General features: G+C 30.9%; 1 protein-coding gene across 1 annotated transcript in view; it reads left to right on the top strand.

Moving 5' to 3' along the window:
- Window positions 1–24,613, top strand: part of LOC130621913 (integrin alpha-V-like) — a 28,781-nt gene extending 4,168 nt beyond the window's left edge. The window contains exons 4-32 of the mRNA XM_057437282.1: window positions 2,509–2,715; window positions 5,130–5,246; window positions 5,447–5,524; window positions 6,367–6,411; window positions 7,030–7,073; window positions 8,051–8,125; window positions 8,446–8,498; window positions 8,871–8,964; window positions 9,897–10,005; window positions 11,520–11,626; window positions 11,896–11,986; window positions 12,318–12,363; window positions 12,481–12,591; window positions 14,472–14,527; window positions 15,007–15,164; window positions 15,318–15,446; window positions 15,543–15,622; window positions 17,129–17,279; window positions 17,833–17,931; window positions 18,669–18,748; window positions 19,974–20,057; window positions 20,480–20,585; window positions 21,362–21,463; window positions 21,624–21,674; window positions 22,041–22,115; window positions 22,198–22,311; window positions 23,508–23,612; window positions 24,052–24,177; window positions 24,480–24,613. Coding sequence (XP_057293265.1) covers window positions 2,509–2,715; window positions 5,130–5,246; window positions 5,447–5,524; window positions 6,367–6,411; window positions 7,030–7,073; window positions 8,051–8,125; window positions 8,446–8,498; window positions 8,871–8,964; window positions 9,897–10,005; window positions 11,520–11,626; window positions 11,896–11,986; window positions 12,318–12,363; window positions 12,481–12,591; window positions 14,472–14,527; window positions 15,007–15,164; window positions 15,318–15,446; window positions 15,543–15,622; window positions 17,129–17,279; window positions 17,833–17,931; window positions 18,669–18,748; window positions 19,974–20,057; window positions 20,480–20,585; window positions 21,362–21,463; window positions 21,624–21,674; window positions 22,041–22,115; window positions 22,198–22,311; window positions 23,508–23,612; window positions 24,052–24,177; window positions 24,480–24,584 — 2,798 coding nt within the window. The 3' untranslated portion in view covers window positions 24,585–24,613. The remainder of the gene's footprint in view (window positions 1–2,508; window positions 2,716–5,129; window positions 5,247–5,446; window positions 5,525–6,366; window positions 6,412–7,029; window positions 7,074–8,050; window positions 8,126–8,445; window positions 8,499–8,870; window positions 8,965–9,896; window positions 10,006–11,519; window positions 11,627–11,895; window positions 11,987–12,317; window positions 12,364–12,480; window positions 12,592–14,471; window positions 14,528–15,006; window positions 15,165–15,317; window positions 15,447–15,542; window positions 15,623–17,128; window positions 17,280–17,832; window positions 17,932–18,668; window positions 18,749–19,973; window positions 20,058–20,479; window positions 20,586–21,361; window positions 21,464–21,623; window positions 21,675–22,040; window positions 22,116–22,197; window positions 22,312–23,507; window positions 23,613–24,051; window positions 24,178–24,479) is intronic.
- Window positions 24,614–24,732: the final 119 nt, after the last annotated feature.

Raw genomic sequence — 24,732 nt, 5'->3', positions numbered from 1 at the left:
TATACTAAAAATAATAATATATATTCTGTATATATATTCTGAAAGATAATGAAAATATCTAGCAAAATAACAAATTTTCATATTTTGGAAATATAATTGCTGACGTCAGCATAAACTTGAAATCAGGAAAAATTAGAATAATTTAAACAGAAAACAAAATATTCTTTGCTAAAATTGATATAGTTTCTGGGAACACTATCCAAATTACACCTCAAATTTTCACAAAAGGTATTTCTACATGTAAACAAAATCTGGTATAAGGTTCAAAACAATAGTCTTCTGAACTCTTCTAATAGAATTTCATCCTTGCTATCCTCCTCATCAGAGGCTAAGCAAGGAGCAATTACTTCATCTAAGGAAAATGTTTTTTGACAAGCCATTTTTGATTCTGTCTGTGCTATGTTTGTTATGAAATTGTATAAATCTATTTACAAGAAGGTAGAAGTACACTCCTACTGCATTTTTTTTTCATTATATGTCCTGTAAAAGTATAATAGTTTTTCCACAGAATCTCTAAATATATTGATTTATTAATGGGGGGTCGATAACGACCTCCTTTCCTGCAAAAGAATTAAGTGAGTAAATACATTAAATTGACTCTTTGTAGTATGTTGGGAAAGGTTTAAAGGCAACAGGCCTTGCAATGAATTGCAGGCACCACACGTCTAAGGGAATTTGGTGATTATAAAAATCATTCTCAAGACCTTACACTATCCTTACAGCATAAAAGTGACTTCATGTAGTGTGCTGTGAAAGGTTTAGAAGCTGTAGGCCTTGCCATGAATCGCAAACAAGGCACTCACCTAAATGTTTATTGCCTGAGAGTAAAGTTACTCATGTAAATCTTTATAAAATATTAACAATTTTTCATCCAAATCTATGCTAGAATTACTTCCATTACTTTGTGCAACACACAAAGCTGCAACTATTTTAAGGGGTGGGGGACACTCACAGAGCAAGCTCCATAAGTAGTGAATCCCAAACATGGTACCACTATAAGTGATTACAATTATTATCAAGCTGACTAATAGTAACCCGTTCCTGATTTATTTGTTGTTGCTAATACCATTATTAAACAAAGATATCTTTTACATTCAGCTTTTAATAATAATGTTTGTATAAATTGTTTTTTCTTTTTGTTATTCCTTTAAAGGAAATACCCTTGAATATTACTACCTGTCAATATGAAAAGCAAAAAATAAATTCATGCACAAAGATTTTGCAGTCAACATTTTTGTAATAATAACAAGAATAAAAGAGCATGGTGTTAGGACAAGCATATGGGGATGTGTCTTTCAATAACAAAAGTATAATAAAAAACATGGTTTCCTACACAGTCAATAAAGTATTTTGCATTATTAATTTGAATTATCATTACTAAGGAATGTGTTACAGCAACTATTCATTTGTGACTTAAGCATCAAGAATGACTGATTTTAAGGGGCACTTTTTAAAATACCGACTGTAAACCGCAATATCGATGTCCATAAGTATGTACATGGTGTCATGTGCGCATGGTTTTAAAATTTATGAGAAAAAGCTTTTAAAAATGATCACTTGGATGCAGGGGAGATTTGTTCATGGCAAGGCCTAAAGCAATGTCACTGTTAAAGCTTCTAAGCCCTATTGATTATGTAGGCACTAAGTTAACTGCTAATCGTTCCACCGGCTTGAAATAAAACAATTGTTCTCCAAGACTTCTTTAATTGTTCCTTTTTATGCAGGAAAACTTCTAAGCCATATTAATTATGTAGGCACTAAGTTAACTGCTAATCGTTCCACCGGCTTGAAATAAAACAATTGTTCTCCAAGACATCTTTAATTGTTTCTTTCTATGCAGGAAAACTTCTAAGCCATATTAATTATGTAGGCACTAAGCTAACTGCTAATCGTTCCACTGGCTTGAAATAAAACAATTGTTCTCCAAGACATCTTTAATTGTTTCTTTCTATGCAGGAAAACTTCTAAGCCCTATTGATTATGTAGTCACTAAGTTAACTGCTAATCGTTTCACCGGCTTGAAAAAAAACAATTGTTTCCCAAGACATCTTTAATTGATTCTTTCTATGCAGGAAAACTTCTAAGCCATATTCATTACGTAGTCACTAAGTTAACTGCTAATTGTTCCACCGGCTTGAAATAAAACAATTGTTCTCCAAGACATCTTTAATTGTTTCTTTCTATGCAGGAAAACTTCTAAGCCATATTAATTATGTAGGCACTAAGCTAACTGCTAATCGTTCCACCGGCTTGAAATAAAACAATTGTTCTCCAAGACACCTTTAATTGTTTCTTTCTATGCAGGAAAACTTCTAAGCCATATTAATTATGTAGGCACTAAGCTAACTGCTAATCGTTCCACTGGCTTGAAATAACACAATTGTTCTCCAAGACATCTTTAATTGTTTCTTTCTATGCAGGAAAACTTGAATGTACAAAAAAACCAAAACATTATTTTATTGTTTTTGTTTAAAGAAATCATAATGAATTTACATTTTAACCTTCTAGTAAATTCGGAACCTAAACCTAGACGTCATAATCAGCGTATGGGTATGACATTTATAAAAGTTAAAGAAAATGTGCTGACATGTGCACCGAGATGGAATGATAGGCAGCTGAATATCAAAGGATATTATAATTTATGGTTTCGTGGTAGATGTTCATCATTAACATCAGATTTGAAAGTGGAGTATACGCATGATCCTTGTGAATACGGTGCGTACTGTGTTTTGTACCTTTTTTTTTCTTCTGAAGATGTAACTGTGCAAATGACATGCCGTAAATTAAAAAAAGATGATTTCCATATAGAGGTAAAGTAGATCATTTTTAGGCGAAATTGCTAAAAATTCCTAAAATCTTCTTAAAAACTTCTCATTTTGCTAAAATGAAACTTGCAATTACACACTTTAACAGGTCTCCTATAAGGATCTATTCTATTTTTTACTCCATAATTAAAAAGATTGAATATAACAATGAGTTGGATAAGGAAGAGGGTCATGCAGATAGGAGTACCAACAACTTAAAACCATTTTCCTCTGCATCTATGAAGAACAATTAAGAAAGCTTTAGGCATTGTGCACAACTTCTTAAAAGAATTGGAGAAACTAATATTTCATATAATTTTACCATAAATAGGTTAAAATTTGTGGTAATATTAAAGTCTTCATATTCCCAATGTAAAGGGTGTTGGCCTATGTTAATAATCATTAGTTGGTGGTTAAATTAATTTGCAGGTTTTAATTTGAATTATTTTGATTTTTGAATAAACTAGTTGGTGGGCCCTAGAAAAATCCTTGGGTTCACTCATCAATTTTATATCGCATTGTATGTCACTACTTGTGATAACAGTTTGCATGACAGCCAGAGGAAACAATGGGAATACCCCATAGAGTAGACAAGGCAAGGAATAGCTTTAAAAAAAAGGTGAAAAAAATTGGTATGCTTATTAAGGAGGCTGAAATAAATTATTCAGACCCAACAATAAAAAGAATACTGGAGTATAAGAAGGCATAGGCTTGAAATTTTAAGTTTACCCCTTGAAGATCTTGAAAGGTACTCTAATTTCTTTTAATATAAAGGGTGATTTTTAAGGGGTGCTGGTAATATTTTTAAGCTTGGTTTTCATCTGGTACCAATTTGCGTTAATTATTTTTTGCTAATTTCTGGCTTACTACAAGGACTGTTTTAATGCAAGAACTAATTTAGTTTATTTTGTTGTTAAAATAATGTCCAGGAAAAGATTTTATTATGGATTTTTATAAAACAATAACGTAAAATCAAAAAAGAAAAGGACAATATTTTAGGTCTGCAATTATTTTAAACAAGAGCAATATCTGAAAGAAGTTTTTATGATAATACAGTAATTCCGTATGTAATGCCCAAAGTAGGTGTGCTCATTTGCCTTTGAAGTCGCCAAAAAATATCAAATGTTAATTGACAAATTAACATCACAACGTCAATAACATTAATTTATTTAACACCAATAGTCTAACTTAAATTAACGAAGCCATTGCAATGTACTTATAAGTATGAGGCCTCATAACTTGAAAACAGATGGGTATAATCAATGTTAACTCTTGCATGGGTAACTGGTGACCACCTGGGACCAAAAAGGGGCCAATTTCTAAAAACTGGGTCATTCTATCCATTTTAGAACAGAGAGGTTGACGATGTCAAATCACAAAATCCTATATTTTTTTGATCAGCATTTTATTTTTTTGAACAAGCAAAATTCTCAAACCCTTCTGCTTGACTATTTCTTCGAAGTACATGATCCTACACATCCTCTTGATCAGCGTTTTAACTCACAATATAGACAACATGTAAACAGATTTTTGAAAAAAGATTGACATATGCACTGCTGATATCATCAAATTTCCTAAAACAACCTAAATTAAGTGGATTTTTCAAAGGGCGTATAGACTAGCTAATGCTAACCTTTTAAAAATAACTTTTTCGTTCGTTGTTTTAAAAAGATTGACACGCTAATTTGAGCTAAAATTGCTTCGCTAATATGTCATCATTGTATTTATTAGTCATTAAAAAATTAATCCCATTAGTAAACCTTAACACTAATCAATGACAAATAAGAACCAAATTTTACAATCCTCAAATTAATAAGATAAATGTTTTGGGTTGTCCATATGAGTCATTTAGCTTAGGTCTAAGAAACATATGAGAAGAGTTGTTAACAAACAATATTGTAGTAGGGAAACATTTAAATTTTACCTCTGTTCCTTCCCACTGTAAGTGTCAAAATTTTGTCAATTTAGGAAATCAAAAGCAAAACATGTAGATCACAAAACATTTCAAAATACTTTCTACTTTCCAAAAAGTCAATGTTTTACCAGTGTGCAACGTTTTAAGCATCGAAGGACTTCACACCTTTCCCCCTAACGTCATACTTAAAATTGAAATTAATCATCCATTACTCACTATCCTATATAAAATGCTCACATTTTTATTATTTTAGCAATTTATTTTTAGCAATTTCCAGGCTATTTATGAGTTTGTATTGATAATTTTATGTCCAAATTTTTGTATTTGTAAAATTGCTGTAGAAGTTTAAAAATAAGACCTTAACAAAACGTGGGAAAGATAATTGCACTTTCGCACACAATTTTTTTTAGACATTATGGGAAACAAAGATAACGGCTATTGTGTTGCTGGATTAAGTGCAACTGGGATAATGTATAATGGGCTACCATTTTATATTGTTGGATTACCAGGTGCAAAGGATGAAAAAGGTATGTCCCAAAAGCAGTTTGGATACTGAGTTATTGTAATATAATACTTCATATTGGCTGTGTTATAGCATTTTCTGTCAGCCAAAAAATTGACAACATGAAGAAATTTAATTAAAAAGCCAATATATCTTTAAAGTGTTTCCTGTTTAAACGCCGTAAGTGGTGTAAAACATATGTTTACTATTATTCTTACTTTTTAGGAATTTTAAGTGTTATATCCAGAAATCAGAATTTCAAGAGCTCCATTGATCAACTTTCAGATATTAGTTCGTTAATGGGTAATAATTTTTTTCTGATTAAATGTACCTTATGTTTTTTTGTTGGTAATTTTACTCAAGTACACTAAATTAAAACCCTGAGGTCAAGTTTATTATTGTGTGGAAAACCCCCTTGTGAAATACCAAGAATTGTCAAAATAGAAAAAAAATTACATGGAATAATCATGTTTTATTGTGTTAACATTTATGTTTTATGTTAGAAAAATAAATAAAACTATGTATTTCTAAAAATCAAGTTCATGTGACCTCGAGAACGTCAGATTTGACCTGGTTTTCCAATCAAAAATACATCCCATGAATATTATTCTAATTTGAATGAATAATTTAGAAGGTTATTTGTTAAATTTGATGTACTATGCTGAAAGTTTAATCATTGGTATGTCACCAATTATCCTAATATTTTTTTTACTTAGGCTACCCTACTAAATAAAGTATTATAACTTACCATAAAAATAGGATCATTCAGAAGTTTGGGTTATAACAAACAAATTTGGTAGCAGCTAAAAAACTAATACACATATCATCATCATCATTTTCGGCTTAACGTCCGTTTTCCATAGTTAATAATTAAACGTAATTATTTTGAGTGACTGTTTTTGCTACGACCGGGTAACAACATATTATAACCTGTGCTTTTTTTTGAGCTAACGTTGCTGGAAAGTTTAGTTTAAAAAATATTTCACCTGAAATGATGTATTAATATTGGCATAAGCACCCCACTGGATTTGCACTGGTACTACACCCCTACACTCGGATGTGTACTTCAGAGTGCTCAACCATTCAATGGTGGGTCACCCAGCTAGTCCTATTCTTGATCATTTTTATGTTTTCTTTATGTTTAGGATATTCTGTTTCTTGGGGAAATTTTGATAATTCTGAGTTAGGTGGTAAGAATCTTCTCAATGCTTTATTATAAATTTTGATGTAAAGTGGATTTTTCACTATTGTAAGAAACTTTGTACAATTGTTGGACCTGCTATATGATATTATACAATTATTTACAAGACGGATATAAATATGTTAGTCTCGATAATGCTTAATGCACAGAAAACCTAAAAAACTATTCAATCATTTTTAAAATTGATTGAATAGGGAACCACTACTGAACTGTCATGGTTACATCTGTACTATATACCGTTAAATTATATGCAATTGTGCACCACCATTGATGATGACGAATGGATTTCCTAAGGATTAGGGTTTAGATCTATTTTCTAAAAGGTTGCTTTTATCTTTAAGATCAACAAACCAGAATAATGTCTTAGACAAGGTTAATTTGAAAACGATTTTGGACATTCAGAATCATGTATACTGTACAGTCACTTATTTAAATTATATTCAAACTGCAAGTTGGGCAAAAGAGAGAGGACTTGAAAAGTTTGGCAAGTTTTCTATAAATGGTTTGCATAGAAGGAGTTTACCTGTTTTAGGAAAACTTACTTGTTAGGGAAAGAGTGTTAACAGTCTTTATAAATGTAACTGATTCTAATAATTTTTCTTAATAGAAGTGGCTGGTGGTGCTCCCAGAGCTAATGATTTAAAGGGATTGGTAAGCAGACACATTATTTTGTTGTGTTTTTTATTGTTATTTTCCATTGCATAATGGTGTCATCCTCATGTGCAAATAGGTGTAGGTGTGCTGCTGTGTCAAACGATTGTCAAACCTGCTATTTGTGCTTGTCATTGTAATTGAGTTTTTTTGCAGCCACACTAGTCAGATTTTAGCTTGTTATAGGATTGCTATCATCTGCTATGCGTTTCTAGCACAATATCGCCCAGTGTGACGGAAAAAATATGGCTATCATTATAGAGATTATGATCATTTTTTGACAGAATGCAGCGATGCTTCAGCATAATACGATTGAGATCAAACTTGTTTTTGTTCTGTGTCCCTTCATTGCTGTGAATTATTCACCCACTTTAATTTGCTAATGAAAATGTAGCTATACATCAGTTTGATGCAACCTCTGTAATTAAAATTACCATAGTGTTACACTTGTAAAATTAAGCCTAAATAAGAGTACAAGCTATAGGATCTCCCATTTTTTTCCGTGTGGGTAACCAGGTTCTGCTTATTTTACCAGAAATACTCCAAGAAAATTGTTTCCTGAAAATGTTTTTCAGTTAAAATGTTATTAAGGAGTTTTTTTTAAAACGATTGTAAACACAAAAATAATGAAAGAAATGATGAATTACTAACCAACGTAACTTTTTTATCAAAATCATGTATCGCACCAAGTTTTTTTGGTATTTTGACCAACTCAGCTTTTAAAGAAGAAGCATATGCAACATCTCTGAAAATTTTTAGGCAAGCCAGGCGATTTATGAGCCAATTTTTTTTTCGCAATGTTTAAATCAGTGTCTGATATTTATGAGCCTAGCCAACTAGGGAATAAGACTCCCTTTTTTTGTGACTTAACATGTTTGCATGAAACTGTGTTGTGCATTTGCGGAGTTTTAAAAGAAATTAATAGTAACTGTGTCTATGTTTAAAATCCCATTTTATGTCCTAAATTTTTTTGCCAGGTCATTATTTACAGAATTGAAAGAAAAACTTCGACTTTCTCGATCTTAACAAAACTGGAAAGTCCAAGTCACTCAGTAAGTAATTTTATCTATATTATAATGCGAGTATACGTCTGTCTGTCTGTCTGTCACGCAAAATGGTAGCTTAGCTGCGCAATAGCGAGAAGCACACAATGCGATATAAAAAGGACGGGCGAACCCGTGGATTTTACACAGGCTAACGACTAGTTAGTAATTATTGAGTAAGATTAATTTTATGCTATGCTGTGTTTCAAAAAGATGAAGTTGTAGGTTGTGTTGATTTTTTAATATTGCAAAGAAGTATTTTCATTATGTGCCCAATGATATGCATATACTGCTAGCTTTTAACTATAAAAATGTTTTATGTTTCATAGATTGGAACATATTTTGGTGGTTCTGTTTGTGCAGTTGACTTGGACAATGATGGGTAAGTGTAGGTTTAACTTGCCTAAAGAAAGACCTCTATAAATGAAAGAACTAACATACTAAAAAAATATGAAATTATCTGATGTTTACATTATTTTTAAGTTATATCGTGTGTCTTTGTTCTCTTATAACATATTTTTTACACATATTTTATACACACCTATGAAACCTCGGTTGTAATGTATGGTTCTAAAACTTTAGAGAAGATTGCTTTAAATTTTTCATCATTGTTTTGGCCAAAATTAGATTTTAAATCACAGTAGTTTGTGTTTTTTTGTGCGATGAACTAGTGCTTAAAAGAGGGAAGAGGTTGGACATCATTCTTTATTTTATCATTGTTAGTTACTAATTATTTTTGAAAAATGACGTATAGAAATGATGATCTTCTCGTTGGTGCTCCAATGTACTCCAAAGTTCGTGATGAAGGTAGAATGTACATCTACATGAGGCGAAAAGGAGAAAAATTTGTACGTTGTATCATTTTGACATTATCAGTTTATATTGTTTCTAAACAACATTTCGTGTTTTGGGAGGACTTTTATATAATTCGTGTTAAGAGAGTAAATTTATTGTTTTAGAAATCTATATAATAATACGCCAGTTCTGTGTGTTTGAATTATTCTATTTTTTCCTAATTTCAAGTTTATGCTGACGTCAGCAATTATATTTTCAAAATATGAAAATTGGTTATTTTGCAAGATATTTTCATTGTCTGTAACAGGCAAAGTGGATATGTTCATTTTCCTTTGATCTTACCGAAATTTTCTTTGAAGTAACCGAAAAATGCATGTCTAATATGTTAAATTTTCTGACGTTACAGCGCGACGTCAATAACACTACTTTAACATCAATATCCTATATTAAATTAATGAAGCCGTTACAGTGCACTTAAAACTTTAAGGCCAAATAACTTGGAAACGAGGTGGTGACGTCAATGATTTTTCACCGCGGTAAATAGGGACCACCTATGACCAATTTGGGTAAGTTTCCCAAACCTGGGTCCCCGAATCCGTTTCGGAATGGTTAGGTTGATGACGTCATCACAAATCATTTAAACCACCATATCTCTGTAACTGTTTGTCAAAAGTACATGATCCTATACATTTTCTTGATCAGCGTTTAAAGACCTATACGTTGAAGGCAACAGGTATACAAATTTCTAAAAAATAATTTTGTGTTTTTGCGGGTCTTTGCTGACGTCAGCATAATTCAAATAAGGCTTCTTTTTTATTTTTATACTGCCTCAGTGGATTTTTCCACGGGCCTTATCGACTAGTTCTTAATAAAGTGATAACAATTTTTTTAGTAAAATACAATATAGAATTACTATAGCCTCAAACACATAAAAGATATCATTGCTTAGTAAAGTACGCTTTAACGGTCTTGGCTTTTTCTGCAGGTTGGGTTTGACTTGCAAAGCGAAACTATTGATGGAGAATCAAAAGTGGGGGCTAAATTTGCAACAACTATTGTAAAGGTTGGTGACATCAATGGAGATGGTTATAATGGTATACTGAAATTTTATTATTTGTAACAGCTCTTTTAAACCAAGGAGGTTTAAAAAGAATTTCTTTTGTTTACGAGCTCCTTCGAACCCATCCGTTGCACCGCTTGTGCTGTATTTTTACATGCCAAGAGTGAGACGAGAGTTTTAACGACTAAGCAGAATTTTTAAAAAATATAATTAGAATTATACCGAACATAAATAAAACACATAGCTCTGTTGAAAAATAAGAATTAATGCTGGTAAAGTTTATTTTCTCTACTTGGAAAACGATTCAGCTTGTATTACTTTTAATTATTACTTTTAATCATTTGTTACTATCTCTAATTATGCGTTTTTCGTTGAGTGATGATTTAATTTTATTTCTTTGCGTTTTTATTTTCTGAAATTGTTTTTTTTTTTTATTTTACCATAATTTCCCAAAAAATAACCCTCGTACTCGGTTGATTTTACTTATTTTCTGCATATACCACCAGAAATCTTTAAAAACTGATTTTAAACGATCAAATTACAGAACAAACAAGTTTTTACCTCTAAAAAAATAATTTATAATTATGCAGAAATAACAATAATTAATGGTTACTTGTATAATTTGCGCGCAAGATTTCCAAAAATTTTGTTTACAAAACTGAACGTGAAACAATGCAGCAATCTGCAGATCTCTTAAACCTCCTTGTTTTAACTAAATTGCCATTGGTTAGTAAATTTTTGCTGTCCTGAACTTTCACTTAAATCAGTACTGCTGGCCAAGAATTCTGTTGCTCTGCGATGCATATAATAATGTAATGCATTTGTACTTTTTATTTGTATTTAAGGATAGTATCACCAGTTCTTATTTAATGCTAACAGACTTGATCTGGTGCAAACCTGGCATTATAAAATACTGTGTTTTTTTTGGTACAAGATTTATATAAATTTGTTGTGAGTCTTTTATAACAAATGCTATTATTTGCTACATCATCAAAACAAATTTGATTGAGGTCTAATGATCTCTGTTTCTCGCTAAAGAACGAAGTTGATGAGGTCTAAAGAAGTCTGTTTTTCACTTTTTCTTACTACAAAACGGGTTGAATGAGGTCTAAAGATCTCTGTTTTCACTACAGAATGAAGTTGAATAAGCTCTAAAGATGTCTGTTTTTCACTAAAGAATAAGTTTACAAATTTGCAGCACTGATAGACCTAGAAATATTGTTTCTTACATTTTACATTAGAAATTAAAAGATAATTAGAAATGAAATACCACCAATTATATAACTGTCTGTTTTGTCTGTAAGTGAAATTATGTTGACTTGCTCAATCTATATCTAAAGGGAGCACGTTATTTTTACTTAGTTCACATAATTCTTCACTGTATAGAAAGTACGTTTTAACTTTGAATAAGCTCTTTGTTTGTTGCTTTAAATGTTAATAAAAATAATAGGGCCATAGTTAATTATTTACCTGTGTGATTTATGTGATTTTCAACTTTCCATTTTGTTTGTTATATAGTCATTATATAGTCATTAATGTGCATTTCAGATATTGCTGTTGGTGCACCATTTGGTGGAAACGGGGAAGCTGACAACAAAGGTGCTGTGTACATATACAATGGGGGATCTACTGGTCTACATAAAGCATATTCACAGGTGTGTTTACCTATAAGTTCCATTGTACAAGAAAGCGTACAGATTTTCAAGAGTTGTGATTGCTACTAATTAGTTTAAAAAATTAGCAAGAAGGCCTCTTTCTCCAGCAATCACGTCGAAAGGAATTATCAATGATGTAAACAGTAGTCGTATATTTGGAAGTATTTTTGTCCATTTCATTGTCATTAACCATTTCATCATGTATAATATTGCCAGGATTTTTTTATTATGACCTTTGCTTCACATGCCTCTTTACATATTTTCACCAGGTTATATATGCATCTACATTGCGTGGAGCACCTGCAGGCTTTGGAGTTTCTATATCAACTGGACTTGATGTGGATGCAAATACATACCCAGGTACTTACCTTCATAATATTTGCACTAACATCCCATTGTTTTGATTTGTGACATCCTTGATTGATTTAAATGTAAAAAGTTTTAATTATTTAAATATCTTTGGTTCATGGAAATTTAAGTAAGTGAATGCTGGTAATTACAGAAAAGTGAAAAAAATGAGGGAGAAAAATGCATTTTAAACTTTATTTTAAACTGAACTTGCAACTCTTATAGCTTTTAAACTTTTAGCAGCATATACTCCCCTTGTGGGTGCAGAATTTAACTTTGACACTTAAACTTTGAAAAGGTTATTTTTAGTTCAGTTGTTTGCAAGATCTTGCATTCCATTTAGATTTTGCAGTTGGTGCTTATTTGAATGACACTGTTTTTCTATTCAAGTATGTACTTTTATCAAATTTGCAGTGAGATAAAATCAATGAAAAATGTACTGTAGTTGAAACAGATACTTTAATAAAACAAAGACTGCCTTATACTGAGTAAGTCTCTGTAATTAGGACTCGACCCATCGTGACGTTATCTGACAACCTACAAACAAATGTTTCCTTTGTTCCACCAGAGATGAAAAACTCCAATTGTAATGGGCCTGATGGTGAAAAGTATTATTGGTACGTTGTATATTTAATTCTCTTTTCATATTTTTCCTGTGACTGAATTAAAGCTGTGTTAATTGTTCCTTCACTGTTTTTATTTTTATTAAAATTAACATAACCATGCAATTTAATATTATCTTTTGCTCCAGCTGATATTGCACTTCTATACTTGCACAATTAAATTTATTGAACTTGCTTGCTAAATTTATTTAAAAGGCTTGATTAGTTTTACATAAAGATATTGGATTGCATGTTTGAACCCATCTTTCCTTCTTGCCTTTTTAGAATTTCCTACGTAATATAATACCAATAATCCAATGGTGTCAAAATTCATTTTTTTTGCCAAGAAAAAAAAAGTTAAAATAATTTATTTTTTCTGTATTGTAAAATAGCTTCGAAAAAAATGAATTCCATCTATTAAATTTAGGCAAGCAATACCAGCTTAATGCAAACATAAAAAAGTAGAGTTGCACAAACGTACATAGACTATTACATATTATTTTTAGCCAACTTTACAAAACCTACACTAAAATACACTTTCGCAAGAGTAATTTAAAACAACTTGCAGATCAATCAAATAATGATTCTGGGGCTGAAAATAAAACAAACTGTAATATAAAACGATGTAATATATTTAGATTTCTGGTAAAGAGTACAATATGACATATATTTTGTTGGATTGAATTATTGTGCCATTATTTTCCAAGACTTTATGTGAGAAAAGTGACACCACAATATTAGAACTAGGAAAAGGTGTGCTATACTGTACTAGGTTTTAGTGTGATAACCTTTCACGAGTATTTAAAATATTATTGCTGGTTTAACCTTGTGTTATCTTTTGTTGCATGCTTAGCATTCGAAAGTAATCTCTGAATATTTAAAGAAGAAAGAGGACATTTAGTTTTATCAAAACAAAACAAGACTTTATGAATAGCTGTTTTTTATAATTTTAGTCTAATGCTTCTTTTGACTAGAATCGCAGAAAAATTTGTACTGAAACAAATATTTATGTGGTCATTTTGTTTATTGTGTGCTTTTGGAAATTCAGAAAATTTTATTTTGGTTAATGTGGTGTTTTGATCTTTTTATTCATTGTTTTCTTGGTTGTGTTTTTATCTGCTTCCATTTCTAAACTGTTAACTGCATTGGATTGGTAAACAAACATAACTAGCCAAGTGTTTTTATGCATAAATGAACCATAGAGGATAAACGGAGGAGGATAAGTGAAAGCTTTCTTATGCCAAAAATTAATTAAGGACTTTACAGCATATTTGTTGAAGGCTTTTAATTTCATGCACATGATAGTTTAGTCCTACTAAAATATCATGTTCAAGAAATAATAAACCTTTAACAATAATGTAAATACTGAACAGACAAACAAAAATAATATCCTCATTATAGCATAGCATTGTTACCATGAAATACATGACTACTCATTTGGTTTCTCCTAAGGAATATTAGGAATATTTTAAGCTTTAAACCAAGAGAATAAAGGTTGTTTGATCTCTTGCTACTCAGACTACTTAAGTGTTTATTCATTTAAGTTTTCCTCTTCGTCAATCACATTTGAGATATTTGTTTTGTTTTGTTTCTATAGAATGTCTCTTGGATCATTTTATGTAAATTTTTAATTTGAAAATTCTCTGTCCGGAAGCCTCTAATGTACATGCAACATTTGCCACAGCAACTTATAGCGTTTCTAATTATTTCTAAAACCAAAAGTTGTTTATCCTTAAAAAATTCAAGGCAGAGTTAATTGGACCACTTTTTGCAAATAATTTTTGCAACTTGCATAGTATAATTGACACTGGTATCCAAATTGTTTTTGCAATATGCAGGCATAAAGCCCCTTTCACTGTAAAATAAATTAATTTGTATTTATCATTTTATTATAGTATTGAATTTCAATTTAACTTACAGTACTCTGGAAAAGGAAGTCCGAACACTTTTGGTAAGTCTCTAACTTAAGACTTGTATCTGTAAAATCTGTAGCAAGTAGTTTTACCCTTTCTTGGAGAAAAAAAAAATCTGATTTACTTCTGTGGTGTGCCATATGTTTCCCTACCCTTTTGCTTCTCTTTACTAAAAATTACAAACATTTCTTTAAAACAGAAAAGGTAAAGAGAGTTACGGAAAGCTGCTGGTTTTTTATTTTAAAATTATAAAAAAATCTTATGCTAGTTTTTGATTTCACAAAATATGCCAGTTCTTCAAATGTTAAAAGTGACATTAATAGGTGTGCTGGGTGCATGATTGTTTTAATCTTTTTATTAAGGACTGAGCTGAAAACTCACAAGTGAGAAACATTAGTTGCAGAACATCATGTAGCCAGCCATTTCCCCAAACTAATCTAGCATAAAACGTTCACCACATAGGCCAAACAACGCAAAACATTCATTTGTGCTTCTTGCAAGTAAATTGTTATTTTAGATCTTGAGATTTCATTGGACCTTGACCCTGTGAGAATTATTAAGCGAGCTTATCTCTTGACTGCATCAAACACATTAACTTATTCTATGAAAAGAAATGTAACATTGGAAAAAGGAAAGTTGCAGAAGATACCAGTTATTGTTTATTTCGACTTAGAGGTGAGCTTTAGAAATAAGCAAATTCAAACGAAGACAAAAGCAACTGTGTAGTTCAGAAAGTCCTAAGATATTTCACATTGTTATTTAACATTATTGAACTCATTGCTCAAAAAGTTGGTTTATCAACCCTACTAGTCAATTTTGTACTTTTAGCTGGGAACAGATGTTGAAACACCGATTGTCTTCACAACACATTATAAAGCATATGAAAAGCTTGGTGGCTGTGGAGCGGAAATCTGTCCTGTTGTTGATTTATATGGTAAAGTATCAAGCTCATTAGAGGTATGTGCTTCAAAAGATATGAGTTTTCTTGACTGTTTAAAGCAACTTCTGTGACCATTTGGTTATTTATTTTTCATGATTCTGAAATGTTTATAGATTTCTTATTTAAAAAGATGTGGTGCTGATTCAACTTGCAACACAGATCTTGTCCTTAAATCAGCAGTGGTTTTTCCAAAGTATGTATAAGTGTTCATCCACATAGTTATTTCCAGTATTAGGTTTACAGGCTTTTTTTTGAAAGGCGCACAAAAAGAATGTGCAAAATACCATATTTTAGTGTTAACCAACGTAGGACACCAACACTTAACAGATTTTTTATTGCTAATACATGATATAGTCTTTCTAAAAAATCATGAGTTATTTAGCAATAATAAATTTATTTATCGCCTGGCAAAATCAAACCATAATTCTTTTGTTTTTTAAACAGTAAAATAATTAATAAAATGCCAAAAAATAGTAAAGAAAAACAGTAAGTAACTGTATTCAAATAAAACTTAATAACAATAATTGAAATAAAAAGCTCTTGCAGGCTAAAAGATTTTGATTTTAGGCTCCTGTGCATGTTAGAATATTGAATAAAACTAGGTGCTAAAATGCAAGCAATTGTGATTTAAACTTACTGTATGATTTCTTCATGCATGTCAGGTTCCAAGCAAACGAATCTGATGTCAGACTTTTCCATAAATGCTAAAGACTTAACCTACCAAAGTGGACAATTATGTATTTCCACTTCATTTAGGATATTAAGTCTTTAGAGCAATCTGTTGTTTTCATGCAAGAGTTAAGATTCTTTTAAATTCGAGAAAAATTCGTTTTTGTTGTAATTTGATTGTTTAAAAATCTGTTGGTAGATGCAGAAAATAAGTAAAATCAGCCAAGTTTGAGGATTATATTTCATAATTAAACAAATTAAAATAATCTACAATAATAATACAAAAACTGTGTCTGTGCATGACTTTTACAATTTTCTTTAACAAAGTTTCTAAAACATCACCTATAAATCTGAAATCTCAAAGCTTTGACCTTTGAACATCAATGTCAATGTTAGTAAAGTTATAGCAGTGCACTTATATGTTTAAGGCCAAAAAACTTTGAAACAGGAGGAAATAACTGACGTCTTATCTTGTGTGGGTAACTAAGGACCATTTTGCGACCAACACGCCCATTTCTGAACAGACAGGTTAAGGGCATCATTATAAAACCTCAAACTGTTTTAAATTTAACTGTTAGTCAGATGATTCTATATATTTTTTTTCTTGATCAGTCTTTCAAGCTCCATAAAATAGAAGCAATGGGATAAAAAAATCTTAAAAATATTTTTTAGGGTATTAACAGGTCATTGCTGACAGCATAAAATTAGAAATGACCAACCTTTTTATTGTTATTTTGTCCAATTAGATTTTTCCAGGGGCTTTCGACTAGTTAGATAAACAAGAAATCAATTATTGCATAAAAAAGAGAAGTTAATAAACACATTGAAAATTTATCAAATTTATACAAAAAAGTATGTATTTAGAGACAACCTCTCCTGCAGAAATATCTTTTTTAATTTAATCAAATTCAAGTCAAATAAACAATAGAAGTTCGATGGATATGAATTTTGATGGACTTGCTTTTTCTCTTTTGCATATTTTTTTCTTAATAATATGTAATCTAGAGGTTTGGGTATAATTTTTTTTTAGCCATCCAACCGAAGAAAGAATTTTACATGGAGCAGTTTACGAGGTGAATGTTCAAGCGAATGTTACTAATTTGGGCGAACCTGCTTATCAAGCAAGAATACAAATGAACTTTACATCTGATCTGGAAGTCATTGGGGTTGATATTAATGGTGTATGTCTATTTTTTTTTTTTAATAGCATATTTAAACGTTTTACTTTTAAAAGAATGTTTGCTATAAGAACTATTCTGTTAAATATCACGTTTTAATTCTGTATGTTCAAAAATTACTTCTAAGACAGAACACATGTGTAGGATTTTGCTTAAATAAATAGAAAAACAGATAAATTTATTATTCATCAGCATTTTACAGTGTTGTTATTGTCGTTCAACATGTAAAACCATCAGGAATAATAAATAATTGTCCAAAGATTAGCAGAGAATAGTGCCAAGACTAATTTGTAGTGTAGTGGCCTTGAGCAAATTTGTATTCATCAACCAAGACACAAATATTTTTATAATCATATTTTACAAGAGCACTGTGGTCAAGTTGAAGAAATAATTTGTAGGACCACAATGATATTTGCTCTTTTGCATGACTTTTATATGACTTTTGTATTAGATGTAGACATATGAGGCTGGAATAATCTATTAGTCTGATACAAATATCACTGATTAAATTAATTAAAATTGGATATTTACTTTAAAACTCTTTTTTTCAACACAGAGACCTTATGTGTTGTGGCAGTTAAAGAAACTAAATCTTAAAACCCACCAGTTGTTGTTTCCAATTGCAAATCCAGTGCAAGGAGGTGGTAATGAAACGGTATGTAATTAAATTTTTTTGCTATCTAGCAAACAATCTATATTATAATGTTCGTATACATCTATCTGTCTGTCTTACAAAATGGTACTGCAAGTAGCGAGACACACGCAATGCAGTATAAAAAACCTGGGTAACCTGAATAGTTTAGACTACTCAAATACTGACAAAAGTTTTTTAGATATAGGTATGTTTCTTTGTGTATTACCAGCCTAAAAGTTTGTTTCCGCATCGACACAGTCATGGCAGCGATCGTAGTACCACTTTGACCTTAAATATATTGAGAACCAATTATTACTAGCCTGAAAGTTTGTGTACATCCCCACGAACTTATGTCACACAAATTAGTATTTTACAGAACGGAAAGTCCTGATCGACTATGTAATGCTGGCAACCGTAGTACCACTTTGACCTTAAAAATATCGAGAACCAAAGCTCACAAATATAAAAAAATTACACAGTTCATATTCACACTATAATAAACATATTGTAAGCAAAACTTGTTATCAATCGTTAGTTCTTCTTTAAAGAAATGTACTTCCCAACACCTCCTGAAAGATATGTTTGAATTGTGTTTACGAATTAAAATCCTTGAAAAGTTTAGAATGTATTCACTTGTACAGAACCTCGTAACAACCCATATTTAGCTATGGGTTGTTACAAGGCTTTTCCCCTTTGTTTATGATTGTATTTTTAGAATAATTCAGCGTAAATGTTTCAGTTACTTATTCTGTTTTTAGGTGAGAGTGATAGTCAAATTCTCAGTTACCAAGTTGCGTCCTTCTGCAAAGTATTACACGTTTTCTACACTAGTAATTTCGTAAGTATTGAGTACATTTTTGTATTTTTTTATTACATTCATTTCCAAATGCCTGTATTATGCCTGTGGAAGAATCCAATGTACTTCTCATTTATTCCATGTAACAGATACGTGCATGACAAAGTGTAAATCTTACAATCTGCTTTATTATATGTGGCTAATAAAATTAAAGGTGTCCAACAACTGCAGTTTGTATAACTGATATTTAAAGGCTACATCTACTTAAATTACTTGCTCTGACAATGGGGAAATTATTCAAAAAAAAAGTTTACCTAAGCGTTTCAAAATATTTTTCATTATGTTTCAAAAAAGCTGATCAATATGTCAAAAACTCTTCTAAATTAGGATTTTACAAACACCAGTTGTTTTCTTGTCAAAATGCAGTACGCCCTTAAAAAATTTAAACTTTTGTTAAAATAACACATGTAAAAACAACATTTGAGTCTGAACATCTAGAACAACAAAAATCATTACACTTTAGCTATTAGCTTTACCATATGTTAATGAGAATCCTTTTGTTTTATTGCATAAAAAAGTGTCCTCAAACTATCCGTAAATATAAATATTCCTTAAAAGGCGTTGTGGCTTGTTACGATTCAAGCCCAAAAGGTCCAATTGAATAACTTACAGCCATTTTCCCAGAAAAGACCAACCCTAAGATATCTAGCTAGGGAGATAGCAACATAACTTACTGATTAGCTAGAGTGGGGAGCTTTAGTTAAATCTAACGTTAGCTAGCAACAAATTTAAACTGGAGACTTACTAGGTATAAAGAACAAGTTCTGCTACATATACAAATTAGGTAAAAATTCTACTTCCTAGCTGCTTGTTGTTGGTGGCTGGTTTTATAATGCTAGCTAGCTAACAAACCTGTCTCACATCAATAATATCATCAAAACTGGAAAAACATGGGCAAACCTTATGCAAACCTTGCTATGTTAAATTTATATAACTATACTCTTCTTTAAAATTTATTTTAAAGGAAGAGAAGAAAATGCTTAAAAACAACAGCCATCTCTTTTGGAGAGAAAATTTCCGTTAATTTATTCTGGGAACATCATTTAACAGTCCAAATATCTAAGCCTATTAATTCATTTGTAGTGCCTTATTATCTTCTGCATATCCAAAAAGTCTGGCAAAGAAGTTGGGATTTGCTTGTTAACTCAGAAAATGTTTATTAACAATGAACTGGGTTATTACAGCTTTAATTGTTGTTTAAATTTAGAAGTGGACAAGAAGATAATCACCACGATAACTCTAAAATCCACAGCATAGAAACGAAAATTCAATCATGCATTCGAGTGCAAGGGTAAAATTGTTTTTGTTTGTGTTTTTTCTTATTGATTTTGTTTTTTGTCTTTTAACATTCTTGTTCTTGGATTTTTTCCCTGTTACTTTTTGCGTTTTTTTAGGTATTATATTACTCATTACTGTTTATATAATTTGGAAATAACATTTTAAAACAACTGGGAACTGAAACCTTACAGGATTATACATAATACTAGAAAAAGGACTCCATTTGTTTGTATATTTCGTTTTTCATTGACCTAGATTTGCATTGAATAATATCTACGAAAATTTATAAAAACCTATACTGTAATAAAGCCCAATTTCTTTTTAATTGCATAATTTTAAACCCAGAAAATGTTATAAGTAATTTGTTTTAATAATGTTCTCCCATTCATATTGGATACACAAGGCAGCTTTTATTTTCTCTAAATTATCTATTAGTGATGCAAGACCACCCCAGATTACATATGAGAATAACAAACTGCAACCACCTAGAATAAATGCAACAGTTGAAGATATTGGGCAGGAAGTTGTGTATGCCATCTATGTAAGTTCATAAGAGTAATGTCATGTTATTTAGTGAATTTTTTTTTAATAGTATAATAAGGTTGCGTATCTTATTTCAATTAGTATCAGAAGACGTCTATATGTAGCAACATAATAACAGCGTATGTCATCCTGATAACTGTCAACAATTCATTCCTGTTAATAAGGTCTCCATTCAAGTAAAAAAAAATTTGAGAATAATTTTACTAAAACAATTGAAGCTTTATATTACTGCAGCAAATTTTTTTAAAAATACAAAATTGATAGACCCTGAAAAATTTTAATTATTCGTGAAACTTATAAAATCCAAAGCAGGTCAGGTCATATACATTTGTTTTTTGTTGACAATGTTTAATTGACTTTTTCTTTAACAAATTTTAGAACTTGTGTATTGTAACTGGACAGTTTTTATTAAACAGTTAATATGTGGGCTATGGTTACCATTTCCAATTGTATCCCTAGCCAAAACCACACTTTTGTTGCAAAACTAATTGGTGACTTATTTTAAAAAATTCACTTGTTTCTTGGTAAAATACAAAAATGGCATTTTGTGTAAATAATTAAATCAATGCATGAAATGCCTGAGCTATAGTAATGTTTAATAAAAATAATGTGTAGGATCATGTGTTTTAATGAACATATAAGGAAATATAGGGGCTTAAACGTTTTTGCTGATGTCAGCAAAAACCCACTATCTACTTTGTCTGCCACAGGGACACACAAACTTGAGCATTAGTATATAAGATTGAACTAAATATGCCATGCATTTCCATACAGGTTCAAAATGCTGGCAAATCACCTGTTAGCACCTTGCTTGCTGATGTGGAAATAGTTGCTAAAAAAGGACAGTATAACTTCATGTACATTGTTGATATGAGGGTAAGTGCAGTATAGTTTTTGACTTTCAATGCATCCATTTTTCTGTCTCCGTTCGGATGTGTGCATTAAATTTTATATAAATCCACAGAAGTGAGTTTACGTTTGCATATAATTCTCTCATTCCAAATAGGTAAATAATACACTATTTCTCTACTTTTAGGTTGATAGTGTTCAATGCAGCAAAGATATGTTGAATTCATTGAACTACAGTGTAATGTTTTTCTGTTTTCCGTATTTTCAAATTCTAGAGCCTTTGAAATACGACACTAGTTTTAAGGTCGTATGGACTCACAAAGTTGTTTTAGTTTAACGCATTTTCATAAACGAGAATTATAACCTGTCCAGATATTCTGCATTGCATATTTAACTTGTATAAGGAGTTTTTATATATCTCAATCTTCCATAATGGTTTGAAAGATATTTTACTGTTACTTTATTTACAGTAATCAATAATGCTGACCTAAAATAAATAAATAAATGAAGCCAGGTTGTTTAAAACTGTTGTGTTAAGCCAGGAGGTAAAAGTTGGTTGCGTGTACACTTAACACTATCTTACGTTGTTTTCATGTTTGTTTAGATTCCAAACCAACCATTTTCTCAACCATCTTCCGTTGTTGGTAAAACCAGGAATAGACGTGATACTGGTGCTGTTGTAAGTTTTCTTCCAATCTTTTATTAAAGAGAATACACAAAATTTTTCAAAACACTATAAAATTACACTTTCGTTCTTGCAGAATTGTCGAAGTGGCAAATGCAAAACATACAGCTGTGAAATAAGCAACATTGATCCGGGAAAAGGTGCTACCATAATCATAATGGCCAGGCTTTGGGAAGCTAACATAGCACAGGTGAGGATGTTACTCTTCCTGTGTCTTTGTTATCCTAGGATTCTTGTGATTGCCTACTAAAAATCTACTATGTCTAAAGAAATGGGTTTTTTTTTAAAGAGTCAAAATCTGTATTTCTTTTAATTTATGGCAATGTTTATTATTTTGTCGGAAGAATTTATTATCGTGGGCATTAATGGGTGTATTCCACAGGTCACAGGTCATGTTATATGTTTTAAAGGATTCCTTTGCACATCCCACTAGTTATATTTCTGTGAACAGATTTTGTATTAAGGATTCGACCAGTTGATTAAAATATACTAGTAAAATTCGTTTGTTTTATTTGTTTTATGAAGAACCATCATCTTTTAGGCTAGTTGTATGCATTTTCTTCTGCCTAAGACTCTGTTATCTAACACTAAAAACTATGTACTAGGCCTCATTTTTTTAAAATCTGTTAGCTATTTTTGACATTATAATTTTTCATATAAAAACTTAAGGAGCCATGTTTGTAAATTTGAAAACCATGTCTTAATCACCTGGGAAATAAAAGTATAGAGCCAAAGTAAATGCAATAAAAACACATTCAAGTGATAGATTGGGCTCTATGTAATTATTTAAAAAAGCATAGTTTTTCTGACACTTTTGAAATAAAATATGCGTGCTTCCTCTGTTTGCAACTTTACTTTGACTTGTCACCTGCAGAATACATGAAACAACAGGGCATTTTTTCATCTTTGTAAATCAATTTTAAAGTCTCACAATTAAGGTTTTATTTTGGACGAAATTTGCATTTATGTAGTGTAAAAACACAGTACACATGTGTATTACAACATCCTATGATATTGTCACTTTTTTCCTTTTGTGTGATACATGATTTAATTAATTCAATTTAATTCTTTGAGATGAAGAAGTTAGATTTATTGAATTCGATTTTTAAAATGTCATACCGATTCAATTTTTTATTTCACTCTCCAATGACATTGTCATAAGAAACATAGAAAAAAATGACTATGGTATTCCCCTGTGAAGTTTTGATTTTAATTTCAATTAATGGATTAATCCTATTCATCACCACCTAGAGTTTCATTAAGAAAATACTTTTTCTTATTAGCAATCCCAACTTGCTAGATTTAAAATTAACTAGTGCCATTGAAATCTAAGCCTTAAAAACTTGAATGTATAAACATTATTTCTACTTTGTTCTTTAATCTTAGATGGCTTTACCATTAAGTAACATTGAGACAGTGGTGAATATAAAATTAACTGGTCCTGATCGAGCAGACTATGTACAAAAAGAAGGATGTAACATGAACACAATGGTAGGTTTAATTTTACTTTTTAAAAGGACTATATAATGAGGTTTCATTCCTGTAAACGTAGCTCTACATTTTAAACTTGGCACAAGCTAGCATTTCCTTTTTACTAGTTGCCCCCTTGTAGTCAGGCGTACATGTAAACATCTAAAACAATGTGTTTGTATGTGCCTTTCTACTTCGATTACTTGAACACTTGTCGATTAAGGTGTGAGATTGATCAACCTTAATGTATTGGGTATGGTCTCAGGTGTTAAAGTACCTTGTCTTTCTTGTTTTTGTTACCACCAGGTTAACTTCCAATTAAGTTTCATTTAAATGACTTTACAAAAAAATTCCGTATATGTTTAATATGTTTAAGAAGAATTAGTTTGTTTTATTTCTAGGAAGGGTGAGTAACTTTCCAGTTGATGGAGTTATAGATTTTTGGATTTTTTTTTACTAGATAAAGCTGGAATTGTCTCCTTCGAAAAAAGAAGAAGAATCTAAAAGTGTTTCATGGTGGGTGATATTGCTTTGTGTTGTTGGTGCTCTAATTGTATTGGCCATCGCTGCTGCATTGTTGTACAAGGTATGTACCAAACTGTTTTGACATTGGTGTCAGTTTTACGAGATTAAAAACTTTAACTTTTTCATCTTTCTTGCGTTAATGAAAAACTCTTGCGTTAATGAAAAACCAATTTGAGAAATGGTGTTAACTTTAACTATCTCTTTTTGTGCAAACTCACCTACAATACAATTGTGTTTATTATTTACGGGTTATAATAGTTTTGATTACAAACCCCTGTTTATTTTAATTGGCTCACAGACAGACAGCCAGCAAGTTGTAAAATAAATGTAATTGATAATCCTTTTTGTATTATCCCTCTCTAGATTGGTTTCTTTAAACGTGACCGAAAAATAAAACAAATATCTGGACCAGAACAGGAAAAGCATGCTAACCCAGATGATGATGACGATGATGACGACGATGACTAAAATACTTATTGAATCCATTGTGTTGTTAACACTACTAACCTCAGGTTTTTAAAGCAATTAAATAAAGCAACGAACTGCAAGTTTTGGAACTATAAATCAATATTAATAATTTTTTGAAGCACAAGCGTGAGAATGTGTTTATACTTTT

The sequence above is a fragment of the Hydractinia symbiolongicarpus genome, chromosome 12 (genome assembly GCF_029227915.1).
Source record: "Hydractinia symbiolongicarpus strain clone_291-10 chromosome 12, HSymV2.1, whole genome shotgun sequence".
NCBI lineage: Eukaryota > Metazoa > Cnidaria > Hydrozoa > Anthoathecata > Hydractiniidae > Hydractinia > Hydractinia symbiolongicarpus.
Note: the sequence above shows the minus strand (reverse complement) of the source record. Positions and strands in the feature narration are given on the sequence as shown.